Below are 14699 nucleotides of genomic sequence, written 5' to 3' on the forward strand. Positions count from 1 at the left end.
TATCAGAACTAGTCCTAGAGGAGAGACCGCTTCAGTGAGCCACTGCTGTAATTCTTTTACACTAGTTTGTTATATAGAATTGGAAGTCCTCAACATTTTGCAGCACTTCGAATTTGCTATCGACTTTGTCTATTGCTGTGTTTCGGTGGTAACCGCAAATCTATGCAGAGTGAGGAAAGTAAATGTTTAGAGAGGTTCAGGCTCAAGAAGTTCATCAATTAGAGACCACCAAGTGACTGCTGTGTGCTAAAATCACTTAATCTTTTGAGATCAATCAATATTAATGATTCGTTTTCTAGTTAGCCAACATGATTTTTAGTCAGCTAGCATAAACTTTCAGAGTGTTGTTGTAATATGTGGCACTCGACCCAGAGGTAATTTAGCAAATGAAATGCTTTCTTAAAGATCTTCTTTTTTTTTTTTTCTCTCTCCATCACAAGCCCCAAGAAGACAGAACTGAAGAGAATTAAGGATAAGATGCCCCATTTTGTCGGTCCCACTATTCAGCAGTATCTTCAACACAGAGCTCTGTTTCTTAATTGATTCCTTATCAAGGACTCTCCAGGAGTGATCGGATACAATGATAATCAATCAACTTACTTTCCTCCTGTTGTCCTGCTTGCTGGGCTGGAGCAGCGCACTGATCCGGCCGGTGCCTGGAATTAGCACGTTGGATCGGGATGGACGGACTCTACACCGCACTAAACGGGGATGGATGTGGAATAGTTTCTTTCTCTTAGAGGAGTGGACAGGAACTGGAAAGCAGTATGTCGGAAAGGTAAGAGCTGTTACTCTTAGGGTTGAAAAGCTGCAATCATTGGGTAGAGGTAATATATATATGCAGAGGTTTTTTTTTCACCCTTTATGAAAAAGTACCATGGTATTACAATGGACGTACCATGATGATAATACCATGGTATTTTTCAAATACCATTTAAATGAAATATAAACGAACAGTACCACCAAAATAGCATGCTTTTACCATCTGTATCATGGTACTTTTTCAAAAAGCCATTTTAGCCATTTAAACTTACAGAGTGACTGTATTTCAAGTAGGGGTTGAACGACTTCTGATTTTCAACATTTATGTGATCAAAGATGAGTCGACGTCAACTAGTCGATGATGATGTCATTAATGAACAAAGGGGCTGTTCACACAGATGTGCTTTTCCATTCCAATGCGCTACTTTTCCATTGGTTTTCTATGTAAACACATGCTAGACAGACATGTATAATTGTAGCGCTCGTGTCTTGCGTCTTTTGCCGCATCTCACGCATGACACGGCATTCTAAAAACACAGCGCTCAAGTTCAAAGCAGTTCAACTGCTCTCGAGACTGCCCATGGCTTGCCTTTTTGAAAGCAAAAATCTGTGTGAACGAGCCCTAAGTCTGAAGACTCGAACGCGGGTTGCCTTGTGCACAGCTATGGCATATGATGCTTTTGTCCTTAGGTCATTATATTTCTCACAGATTTCTGCTCGTTCTAGATCTGATACAGATAAAGTAGCACAGTAAAGATTACATTTATATGAATGCATTAGTGAGAGAGTGGTTGCATGTGAATTAAGTCTACCTGGCAGCTTCTCTCTACAAATAGTGAAGCCCTCTACACTGTAAACCTGAAAAAAAAAATTGATAAAAAAAAAATGAGGTAATCTGTTACATCAAATGTTTTGAGTTATGATGTTCCCAATTTTAAGTAAGCAGAACTATCAAGTTTTGAGTTTGTAGTACTCATGCATGTTAATTGCTCCTAACTTGAAGTACTGAGTTAGCGAACTCATACATTTTGATAGCAATTAACATAAAATATTTAGCTAATTCACTTTTTTATTTTGAGTTCTTGCAAATCAGCGTAAACAGTAGAGAACTGTGTTAACAACACCAAGGTCCTGGGTTTGATTCCTAGGGAATGCATGAACTGATAAAATATATACATTTAATGCAATAGATCAAAGCATTTGCCAAATGCAAAAATGGGAATCGAACCTGTGACTGTGGGGTTGCTAGCATCATGGGAATTACAGTATAAAATATGAGTGGTTTCAGTCAGTCTGACCATTAACACACAACACAAATAAGCACAAAGGGTCAGTTACGAGAATGAATCACAAACATCAAATGAACTCATACCTAGTGGATGATGCTTTCAGCATGATAGCTAATGATGTATTAGAACAAAATCAATGAGAATCCAGGCTATTAGAATGAATCGATGTGTGGGATACAAAGTGCCATAATAACCCTCTTTATATTAATGACCACATCCTGACGTTCCAAAACAGAAATGATTGTGTGGGATTAACTCAAAGGCTTACATTATAACCACGACCTGATAATAACAGCTGATGTCCTGGCTTTCAACATGCACGAATGATGCATTTTAGCTAAGATCAACTCGGGACACGAATCAGTGGAGAGTGAAACCTCGACGTGCCAGTTGTTGAAAGGTGGGCCTACCAGTGCAACACGATTCGGTTAAAATCAAATGCAACTCTTGTGGCGTCAGATCAGAGTGGAATGCTTGTCAAGGAGGGGGTTGGTGCAGCCCGTCAACGGCCAATTTTATGTCAAAGACTTCAGCTTTCATCACCGCATTCATCGGCTACGAGTAAACGTGATGTTTTGGGTGGAGAGAGGAGTGGTAACACAGACAGATCAACATCTCTTCCTCTTATGGCGCAGGGTTGTTTTTGTGGAGGATACTGCAAGAAAAGAAACATGCGAGCGCACGGAAACAGAAAGGCGAGCAAGCAAGAGTGGGTGAGGAGAAAACAATAAATCAATCAAAAACGAGAATGAGATTCCGCCCTCATAGCGTTGCATTTTACGTGACAAGGCAACAAAACAGCGCTGACTGCGAAGAGTCCATCGGATGAGGAAGTGTCAGACTCAGCAGTGTCCTGGCCTCCTTCCCAGAGCTTTGATGCTTCTCTCTTTTCTCTAGCTCTCTCTCCGTCTATCTCTCCTTCTTTTCCCGGCTGCTGCGTTTCTCTGGCATGACAGCAATCACATGCTTTTGGCCCGCTTCTCATCTACCGTCCACTCTCGTTCCCAATTAAAGTGCCAGAAAGACACAGGGCTCCCATAAATACTGTAGGAGGGCGAGGGAGAACGAAACACCCACATGCTGGTTCGGGGAGACCACTGTGGAGCGACTTGATCATCCATTCCATCCATTTCCCCCATTTCTTACTAGTGTGTGTGTGTGTGTGTGGGTGACGTCTTGTGTAGCCCAATAGATGGGTACTTAGAGCCCCAGCGAGAAGCCATCAAATCCATTGATGGTTTTCATCATAAAGATAATTCAGCAACCTTTACGGAGCCTTGTGGGATACCATATTTATGTCTATCGAACCAAGGTCTCCACTGGCCCCCTGACACAGACAAGTCCTAAAAGAGGATTTATTTTCCAGTGTGGAGCCAGAAATAATCCATAAAATGGGAAGAATATTTCCAATAAAACAACAGTCCTCTCATCGCTAGGTTCAGCAGAGGTCTGTTTCTACTTTGTAGTCTACAGCCATTTGATGTGTTTTCACAAGAAACATCTATATGGTACAAACAAACAGTACAAGCTACAGTTTTAAGTAGTTCAGCAGTCAAATAGTTTTAAAAGTAGTTAGCTACACGGCAAGCTACAAACAACAACTATAGTTAACTACATTAAAGGGGTGGTTGATTTGTGATTTTACTTTTTTAACTTTAGTTAGTGTGAAATATTGCTGTTTGGGCATAAACAACATCTGCAAAGTTACAACGCTCAAAGTTCAGTGCAAAGGGAGATATTTTCTTCTATTTCTAGAATTCTCTGTTTAAGGACTACAACAAGCTTCTTCCCAGGTTAGTGACATTACTAACCCTAAAATTTACACTGCCCTCCAAAAGTTTGGAAATGCCCTAGAAAAGTGGGGTTTTGGACAATATTAGCATGGATTCTTTTAATTTGTGATGATTTTGCAAACTACGAAAACATATTTTATTATATAATCAGTTTATACATAGAAAAAAACTTACATTTTCGCTTAATCAAAATATCCAGCATTAGCAGCTATCTGACCTAAACTGGGTTCTGATTGGTCCATTGTATTATAAACTTAATTGGCAATCAATTGTTGAAGCTATTAAGGTGTGCTGACCCAAAAATCTTTTACAAACCTGGGCCAAGTTTAAACCAGTAACCAGGCATCACAGCTGGCAAAGGGGCATGTCTGATATTGCCATTATTAAGTAAATAAAATGAAAATTATTATTGCTGGTCTTCAATGATAATGTCAAGTTACTGTAATGTATTTGCACCAAAAAATGGTAAGGATTTATGCTGATATCGTCCAAAACCACACTTTGCCAGGGGTGTTTCCAAACTTTTGGAGGGCAGTGTACATAAACCCTGCCCTCTAGAACACGCAACAAAGGGCTTGAGACCATGTTGGGCTGCTTTAGAGAAGAGGAAGAGTTGTTGTATTAGAGTGTTGTTATCATGCCGTCATTTTACGTCGGTCTGCTTCACAAATGAGGTTCAATGCTGGATTTGCACAAAAGTTTAACATGACGCACATGCTAGACGTTGAGTTGAATCAACTCCACAGCAACTACATAAATGTATCCACTAACCATTCAGAAACGTCCAGTTTCATTCTAAAAGTTGTAACTTCTTCCTGAGTCTTTCCATCAGTGTTGACTCTGGTTTAAACAATGTAAGGCTGAACACCGTTACTGACAATCCTCATTTTGCTGCGTGAGATTCTCCAGCTTTGTTGTTGGTGAGCAACCAAAGTGCGAACTGTTAAAGCTCCGCCCTCTTTTGGAAAGCGTCCAGGAGCAGCAGCTCATTTGGTATTTAAAGGGACACACAAAACAACGGCGTGTTTTTGCTCACACCCAAATAGGGCCAAATTTGACAAGCTATAATAAATTATCTGAGCTGAAACTTCACAGACACATTCTGGGGACACCAGAGACTTATATTACTTATATTCTTGTAAAAGGGACACAATAGGTCCCATTTGAAAGAATATATGTTTTGACAGTTGTATACAGTACGCTGTGGTGTTTTCAAGTTTAATTGGTGGTATTTAATTTGAGCAGTATTTATATGGCATGAAGGGATGTGAAAAATATAAATTTACAATAAATACCAATAATAAAACCAGAAAACTCCATTTATACAAACAGTAATAATGAGCCATATATATTACTCATATATATGCCCCCCCCCCCCCCCCAAAAGTCACTGAATAATGAATAATTTGCACACTACCAACACTGCTACTAGGATGAATATAAAAGTGAGAGATTCTATATTATCACTAATGCTCTACAGAGCAAGTAAACTATAATTTATAATTCAGTTAGTTCATGATATGTGAAAACAGCAACTGCTTAGAATTAATATGAAGCTGCATCAGGCAGAAATGCAAAATAAACAGGATTAAAGAGGCAGTTTTCTAAATGTAATTTCGTGATGACTCAACCTTAAATTTACTGAGAAACATTTCACATTTTAACAGCACATACCAATATGTATAAAACTCACAAACCAGAAACATCATGCTGGCTATCCACTGGTCATTATTAAGACCGCCCAGGCCTTGTGGCCCTGTTGTGCAGAAAGAAGCTCAGAAGTGCTGAAGGGCGCCATGCATTTTGCCGCTTTTGTGTCATGAGTTTGATGTGGGGGCAGCGGCTCACATGGCGTGCCATCAGCGCTATTGATGTGAACAAAATCCTATTAACCTTCTCCAAGCCCCATAATGCATTGTGCAAATAAACCCGTTCCCGTTTTCCCGGTGAGCTCTCTTCTTCTGTCTACCTAACCCTTTTGATCCTCTTTATGTAAATACTTCAATAAAACAAAGAAAGAAAAAAATAGAATGCCATGATTTTAATCATTTTTGCAGCCATTTATAACAGAAAGGCAGAGAGTGATGGCTCACATTTAAATGTTTAAATATTTAGCACAGGTTCATTAGGACTTGTCAGGATTATAAACTCATCTGAGTGTGGAAAACCACATCATGAAGCGATAGAGGGGAAACTCAGCTGTGTGTTAATCTGACAGTTGTAGCACTATTGCAAGTGTCAAGTAATTATGTGATGTGTTACAGCAATTCTAAATATTAAATGTTAAGTAAGATAACATAATTCTGGGAGATGGTGTGCTTGAGGAGACAAAGTTCTCACAGTTTTAAGCCAAGTATAAATCTCAACAATTTATTTATTTATAAATTATTTTTAAGCATTCTTACATCTATTCCAAAATAATAACTAAAATACCCCCCCATCATCATGTTTTTCAGGCCATTTCCAGTTTGATTTTGATGTGACTAAGCAGTGATTTTGAAGCTGTTTACCATAATGTTGTTCATTCAAACCATTAAAGACAGTAAAAAAAAAAAAGAGATTCAAATCGATTCACAAACCAATATCGCATGAACCAATCATATCCAATCATAACCAATCATAGAGCGATGGAGGCATTGCCTCCTTTCACAGGACTTTCCCCTATTCATTTTCAATTACCACCTCCCAAACCCACTGCATGCTTTAGGGGGTCTGTTAAAACTGAATGGGCTCAGGCAAGGGAGGCAAGAGAGACGCAGACTCCTGCTGTAACTTCACCTGCGGGTGTTGCTGATGGACAGTGTTACTTTAGAAAACCAAATGATTTATACACTTTTTAAAGCATTAGTTCAGTTCAGAATTAAAATTTCCTGATAATCTACTCACCCCCATGTCATCCAAGATGTTTATGTCTTTCTTTCTTTTAGAAATTAAGGTTTTTGAGGAAAACATTCCAGGATTTTTCTCCATATAGCTAGCAATGGGTTGAAGGTCCAAATTGCAGTTTCAATGCAGCTTCAAAGGGCTCTACATGATCCCAGCCAAGGAATAAGGATCTAGTGAAACGATTGGTCATTTTCTAAAAAAAAAAGTGTAGTTCTAGTGCTCGTCTTGCACTAGCTCTATGATGCGCCACGCATTACGTAATCATGTTGGAAAGATCACGCGCGACATAGACGAAAGTACCTAGCAAGTGTTTACAAAGGGAACGTGCAAAGACAAAGTCAAATGCCCTTTACAAAATAAGGTAAAACAATGATGTTGGACGATTTTGAAGTTGGAGGAGAAAATGAGATGGAGTTTTTCGCCTTACCGCGGTACTTCCACAGTTCCTCAACAGACCGTCCATACAGGCGTGATGAATACGATCCTCAACTGGACACGACCACAACGCAGCCCTGAAGTATCAGCAGAGATCGAGTCGACTAGATCATCCATTGTGAAGGCCTCATCGACACGACAGCCAGTAGCACAGTTCCTCGACAAACCGTCCATACCGGCGTGATGAATACGATCCTCAACTGGATGGAACTGAAATAAATACTTTGATTGTTGCGATAGTATCAGATTTATGATAGCAACCTGATTCGTAACAAAGCACTGTTCGCCAGAGGAGAACTGGCCCCCCGACTAAGCCTGATTTCTCCCAAGGTTTTTTTCTCCATTTTAACACCTATTTGCCACTTGTTTGCCACCTGATGTCACCTGTTGTAGTTTGGGTTCCTTGCTGCTGTCACCTTTGGTTTGCTTAGTTGGGGACACTTGACATTTTACTTGACATTTGATATTCAACAGTATTCTTGACATTTATTCAACAGTGCTTTGATCTGCCTGCATTGACACTATTATTTAAGAGCTGCTGTGCAGCAAAAATTATGTACCAGTTATCAATGTAAAGCTGCTTTGACACAATCTGCATTGTAAAAAGCACTATATAAATAAAGGTGACTTGACTTGACTTGACTTCCGTGTATGTCACATTTTGTAAAATTTGTAATATTTTTGTTTGTTTGTTTGTTTGTTTGAAGAGGCACTGCCTCCCTTGCCTCCTTGGAGGAAACACCCTTAGCTGGTGTTTTTTTTTCCTTAAAGTAATATTTTACAAGTTAAAAAGGTCACTTTTGAATAAGTTATCTATGGATGGGGGTGGGATATACAGTAAATCTATTAAAGCTTTAACTGACACTCTTACCGAACATTCAAAACATTTCCCACAAAATCATTGCGAACACTAAGACTGTGTCTGAAATAGCATACTCTCTGAGTAAATAAGTAAATACTTTGCAACGTTAAAAAAGTATGTTTCCATATACAGTAGTATGAATGTAATCTGAACTCACTACATTTGTCATGTTATCATTGTCATGTGACCTACCAGCATCAGTTTTGTTGCGTCATTGCCATTCATAAATCCTCTTCTGTGGCCTCATGGGATAGTAAAGAGACCATTGAATGGGCACTTCAGGATCTCACTGGAAGTATTAGGTCATCCGGGAACTTTTTGCCTTCTATTTCTTGGATACTGTGAATTTGAACACACTACTCTTTTCACATAAGGTTTCCGCCAACTATATAGTAGGGAAGTATGTTTTTAATATATCTTTTACATGTTTTTTTTTTTTTTTTATTATTGTAATTTTTAGATTTGAACTTGTGACCTGTCACCCCTTAAATAAAATATTATGACTGTATCAATATCTAACATCATAGTTTTTATAATAATAATTCATTATTATTTGTACAAATGACTAAAATATGCCAAGAAACACACTTAACGTGTTGGACAAAACCTGATAAAGGCCCTGCAGATTTTTTTTTTTTTTTTTTTTTTTCCACTTTCTGTCACAGCAAAGTCAGGCCTCACAGGAACCTCCAGCTATCTAAGTAGTTGCAGTGCGTGTCCTTATCCACTCAAATGAACCAGCGGAGTCCACAGCCAGCAGAGGAGATTAGAAGAGAGAGAGCTTTGCTGAGTTTGGGTTCATGCGCTTTTCAACTCCTCAGAGAGTCTGCATGCGATGAAATCTGTTGCAAACCTCCGTGAGTGACAGAGAAAAAAAAAAAAAAAAGTAAAAACTACAAAGCAAACCGCATGGCCTTATGATTAATGCCTAACAGTGAAACTACAAAAGGTGTGACCAGGGAGGGACGAGACAGCGAGAGGGAGATTGCATCGTAGTGTTTGTGTCGAGTTAGTCAACTTGAATGTGACTCGGTCCTACTCTGAGTGAGCTCAAGATATACACAAAGAAAAAAATGGGGAGGGGGGGAGATACATAATTATTCTGTATCCGTTCTGGGCTCAGGCTCTCATTTTCACAATCTCCTCTCTGCAGTACTAAGCAAGTGTTCACCACCGACCTGACAAGAATTGTCAATGATTTCTCCCGTGCTCGGCTGACAATCCCTCTGTGTGAGTGCAGGGGATTTAATTCCTAAAGCTGCTCCGAGTCAAAGGCTAATTTTGTGCTACGCGAATTAGCAAAGGCAAATGAAAGCAAGGCCAGGATAAATCCACACTGCCTTTACTTCATATTCAACTGTCAGCTCATTATAATCAAGAACCTCCTTCAAAAATAATGGAAAAAGCACACGTTCGCTTGGAATACTGGCACGCTCCGTGTGTTTCTCCATGTTGCCTCTTTGGGGACACAGTCGGATTTTTGACTGGCAGAGATTATTTAGGCAACCTCACGCCGGAGACATATTCCTGCCAATAAACAAAGGGTATCTGTTCAGGATTGCCGGTGCCACAGAGAGCGCAGTGTTGTGCCAAAAAGTGCTCCCAGAGCAAATGAGCAAGTGATCAGTATTCAGTGCCATGCGGCACTCTCCCTGTAGTGCATTTGAAATGAACAGAGGGATTGTGGTTAGGGTTGAATCAGGATCTATGAGGCCGAATCAAATCGCTCATATTTTTTCATGAGTCACTGCGAAAGGCCGCCACATGGCCGACAGACGCCTTATCCTGAAATGTCTTTTAATTCGTCCCCAGAGGCCCAGAGGTGCTTTGCCTTTTCCTTTTTTTTTTTTTTTTTTTTTTTTTTTTTTGGAGCTGGCAGTAATTAGGACACCTCTAGTCTTCCAGTGAGCAGCCAAATGGAAAACATTGGCTACACTGTGGAAATGAAACATCTGGTGTATTGTGATATAGACCTGTTGGAAAATAAATAAATAAATGGGGTTTACAATCAATTAGGCAAGTTACTAAGGTGCCAGCAGCTATAGCATTCATACATGTGCCGTGTGTTCACGAAATGCGACGATTTTTGTCCAAAGCAGCGCAAACAACCAACAGAGCAAATTTAAACTTGTACTTTGAGGCTAAATGGAATGTTTGTGTGAAGCACCATGTTAATTTAACTCTACACTTCTAAAGATTATTTTCCAGGACAAATATGAAATATTCTTAAATCAATATACATTTGCGTACTTGAGAAGAGAAATTACATGAGATATTAGGTCTTGCTTTCTGTTTTTGGATAAAGCAAGACAAATTATCCGCCTGTGGGGTATGAAAATTAATCTTTTTATGTCCTTAAATTGTTTATTTTTCTCACCCAATCAATGGATATTTTTTGTTTGTTTGTTTTAAGCATAAACTCACATAATTTTGATATATATATATATACATATATATATATATATATATATATATATATATATATATATATATATATATATATATATATAATTTTTTGATATATAATTTTATTTATTTTTTTTCAGAAAAAACAGCAAGTCATTTTGCTTCACAATTAAATGTATTTTGATTCAAGAATGTTTGTACTCAGGGCCTAAAACTAATTTTTTTTAATTTTTTTTTACCACACCTGCTAATGGCCAGTGACTTAAGAGAATTTACTGGCCATAAATATTTTTTACCGACCATGAAACAGGCAGTTATGACACTAAATTTTAGGCTTATCAGTGAAAATTCACAATTCTCTATTCCTATGTTGATACCACCGCTAAAAACAAATATTTTCATGATTTTGTCATATCAACTTAGATAATTAATGTGGTTCAGATAACATAATATTTTGAGTTTCGATTAAACCAATCGCCTTAATTGTATTAACTCAAATTATTTATTTAAGTGAACTCAAAATTTTATGGCAACGAGGTAACTTACTTTCTTAAGTTAAACCAACAATTCTTTTTTTGCAGTGTGCTAGCCTAACTAATAGAAATTTAAAACATTATTAAAGACAAGTAAACAGCGAGTAGTAAAATAAAAACAAATAATCAAATTACAAGCAAAAGCACAAGCACAAATAAATACAATATAACAAAAATACAAATGAAATAAACAGTGCTTTTCAGGTTTTTCAGGTATAGATCTGACAGGTACAGAAATGTAAGCAAATGCAGAATAACACTGCATAGTCTTCACTGAATAAATAAAACATTCTTATTAATGTTACTCATCAAGTTATTCTTTCAAGAACAGTGAGTGATTTTGTCTTTGTCCTTTGTTGTTTGATTAACATTAAAAACACAGCAGCAGGAATATTAAGCTGCTGTCACTTTAGGAGCGAATGCGCGGATCTAATATACTCACACTGTACGCATGCGTTTACTTTCTCAACTGTTTACGTCCACTTAAGACATAACTGACTGTTTACTAGGATAATTTTTGACATAATTGTGTGTGAATCTGTACTCTCAAGTGCAAGAAGATGTGAAAGAGAGCTCAGTTCAGTATTTTCCACTCAGCACGCGAGTAACAAAATAAACCCCTTCTTGCGTCTTCTTGTAGTTGTATATAAATTGTCAAGGCTTAAACATTCGTGACAATGCCGCGCTGGCCTGTCAGCTGTCCTGAGCGTTCACGTTTGTTCACATTCAGGCATTGTTAGAATTCATAAAAATGTTACACCATTTTATATACTCGCCAACGCTGATTTTTACTCGTAGTTGGCGCTTGCCGAGTGTTAATTTTAGGCCCTGTTTGTACTGGAAAACAAGACAGCAATGCTAAAAAATGTTTTTTTTTTTTTTTTTTTTTTTCGCAGTGTACTTTCCTGTTTGTTGATCTAAACCCTCTGCCCTCATGGGTCCATTTAGCATTTTACAGGTTTGCCTGAATTTGTTTGCACTGTGCAAGAAGAAACACACACAGCCCAAGTGGCAACTTTTTCAAGTTTTCAAATGCTTATATTTAGAATGAAGCACTTTGAGTTAATGACTTAAAAAGCGCTGAGACTTGTAAATTACTGCTTCTAAACACTGTCAATGTTTATTCAGGCTTTTCATTCTCTGCAAAACATTTTTAACGAATATTTCCTGCTCTCTGACTGCTGAAATAACATGCAACGGCTAAAGACTCACCCACAGCATTTTATGGAACAAGACAGGTTGTTACGAGACGCATTACGCCTTTGCTAAAGCGGGGCCAAAAACATCTTTCACACATCACCTTCATTCCTGCAGGGAATTTCAGGCTCGGCCACAGTCCACCTTAAATTAATGACCTAATGAAGCCTGTTGTTGTCGCTCAAGCGTGTGTTTACCTCAGAGATTAATGCAATGTTTTATGTATACCCTTTAAGCGCACGTAGACGCTCGCCTGACAAATACCAATTAGCCCTGAGAAGCTGGGGTTTGTATTGGCTTTATGCGGTTGTCTGCTTTCATTGCATGTCTTTGTCTCAGATGTCTTTTTATGGATTTCAAACTCACGTCTGTGTGGGCCATGGCAGCGCTGGAGGATTTCTTCACAATAAAGGACATAGAGAGACTAATTATGGTGCTGTCAAGGGATTTTATACATAGCGGAGATGAAAATGGAATCTACATCTTCATATCGGCTTCCTCTGGTTACAACTAACATGAAAGTCCTTTTTCAGAAAATACTCTTTGGTGGTTTACCGCGCTTTGTTCTGAAATGAAAGAAAGAGAATTAAATGATGCATCACAAATACAATGTATGATAAGTGTCAGAAGTGTAGCATACACTGACATAGGACTTATAGGCCTTCAGACGTTCATTTAAAAAAATCAAGGTTGCACAAGGGTAGATTTCAGACTGTAGCCAATGTGATCTGTCATGCTTTTCTGTCTGGTTTAAATGTTAACTCTGCCCTAAACCGTGGCAAATGTATGAGCATTGAGAGGATGCACTCATATTCATTTCTGAAACCTCGCAGTTCACTAATAACATTTACGAAACAATGATTAGAAGTTCAATATCTCCTTCAAGACTTGTGAGTTCTTGGAAACTGTTTGGTAATTCATCACGTTATACATAAAATATAATGATTTTGAATCTTATGGTGAAAAAAGTGAATAATTTTGATAATTTGTAGACCATCGTAGCTTCTACATTAAAGGTACACTATGTAAGCACAGCACTACAACAACCATATTGAAATGACCCTTCACACTAGATAATGCTTTACAATGAACTCTGTTAGAAAGCTACATATGGCAGTTTATCTGTTCAATAAAATACCTTACTTACCAGTAATTAAAACACCATCTCTGCGTCGCTTTTACAACATTTCAAACCCCTCAGGTCTCGCTATCTCCAAAAATGCTAAGCTAATGTTGATTCTTGTTTTATTACGAGATCTGACGTTTTTTCTTTTTGCCAGCAGACTTTAAAAAAACGGGTGATTCCCTGGAGGTTGGAGATTTACCGTGCTCTGTGTCAACCTTTCTCACTTGTTTTGACAACTAACCTATGCCACTCCAACACCATAAACGTGTCAAAGTAGCCGGAGCAACTCTCTCTATTTACGGATATGACGAGACATGCACGGGCGAGTGACGTATGTACGCAAATTTCCAGTGAAAACCATCCAGCCAGGTCTAAAATATAAACACGTACCATAGTGAATCAGGGTTAGACAAAAACGTTGTTTTGGAAGAAGGATTGATGGTGTGTTGACTCATTATTTAAATGTTGTTACAACAAAAATAAGTTACATAATGTACCTTTAAAAAAAAAGAAAGAAAATCATTCTTTATAGTTGACATTTCCATCAGAAAAAAATAAATAAATGCATCTTGAGATGTCATTTCTTCCCAAAAATTGGTTCAACCACCATCACACTTGGGTCTAGAGTCGCTGGCTGTAAATATGTTGAAAATAATTAGATCTTATCTCAAGTTATTTATATCTGCTTTGGCTTTCCTGCATGCTGTGTCCCTCACTCGCTCTGTCACTCAGGAGAATGTGGACCCGTGAGATAGAGCGCACAAACATTTCATTAAGCACATGCTAATGACTCGCATGCTAATGTTTGCATAGATTACTGGCTTGGAGCTGAAAGCAGAGACATTCCCCCCTTTGCTCGCTGTGGCTGACAAATTCTGGATTTATTTATTTGGACTTTTCTGTCGTTCTTGTCAGTGACTGTAAACATTGAGGTTTGTCATTATGTCGCAGAAGGTTGATTAAAAACATCGGCTTCATAGATATCAAGTCCAGGACACTTGAGAAAAAGAATGCAATGTTATTTTCTTAAACATTAATATTGCATTGTAGTCACTATAATCTATGACAAAATCATATACAGTAAATGCAATATGTTCACAAAGACCCAATGGAATCTATCTATCTATCTATCTATCTATCTATCTATCTATCTATCTATCTATCTATCTATCTATCTATCTATCTATCTATCTATCTATCTATCTATCTATCTATCTATCTATCTATCTATCTATCTATCTATCTAATATTTACTGACAGATTTCTTTTCTAGAGATAGACTTACAGTCTACTCTACTAAAGTGCACTCCTAGTGTGTACTATTTTTTTCTTTTTTTTAAAAAAAAGGTAAAATGTCTTTTATGCCCATACACTAAGAAAGAAAAAAACGAAATACAGACGTCTGATGTG

The 14699-nt window shown here is 38.0% G+C and overlaps 1 protein-coding gene across 1 annotated transcript in view; it reads left to right on the forward strand.

Annotated features, from left to right (window-relative positions):
• Positions 1-14699, forward strand: part of LOC125255662 (cadherin-10) — a 63843-nt gene that overhangs the window by 7174 nt on the left and 41970 nt on the right. Inside the window, 1 exon segment of the mRNA XM_048171071.1 lies at positions 441-778. Within this exon segment, the coding sequence (XP_048027028.1) occupies positions 581-778 (198 nt within the window). The 5' untranslated portion in view covers positions 441-580.

The sequence above is a fragment of the Megalobrama amblycephala genome, linkage group LG20, assembly GCF_018812025.1.
Source record: "Megalobrama amblycephala isolate DHTTF-2021 linkage group LG20, ASM1881202v1, whole genome shotgun sequence".
Classification (NCBI taxonomy): Eukaryota; Metazoa; Chordata; class Actinopteri; order Cypriniformes; family Xenocyprididae; genus Megalobrama; species Megalobrama amblycephala.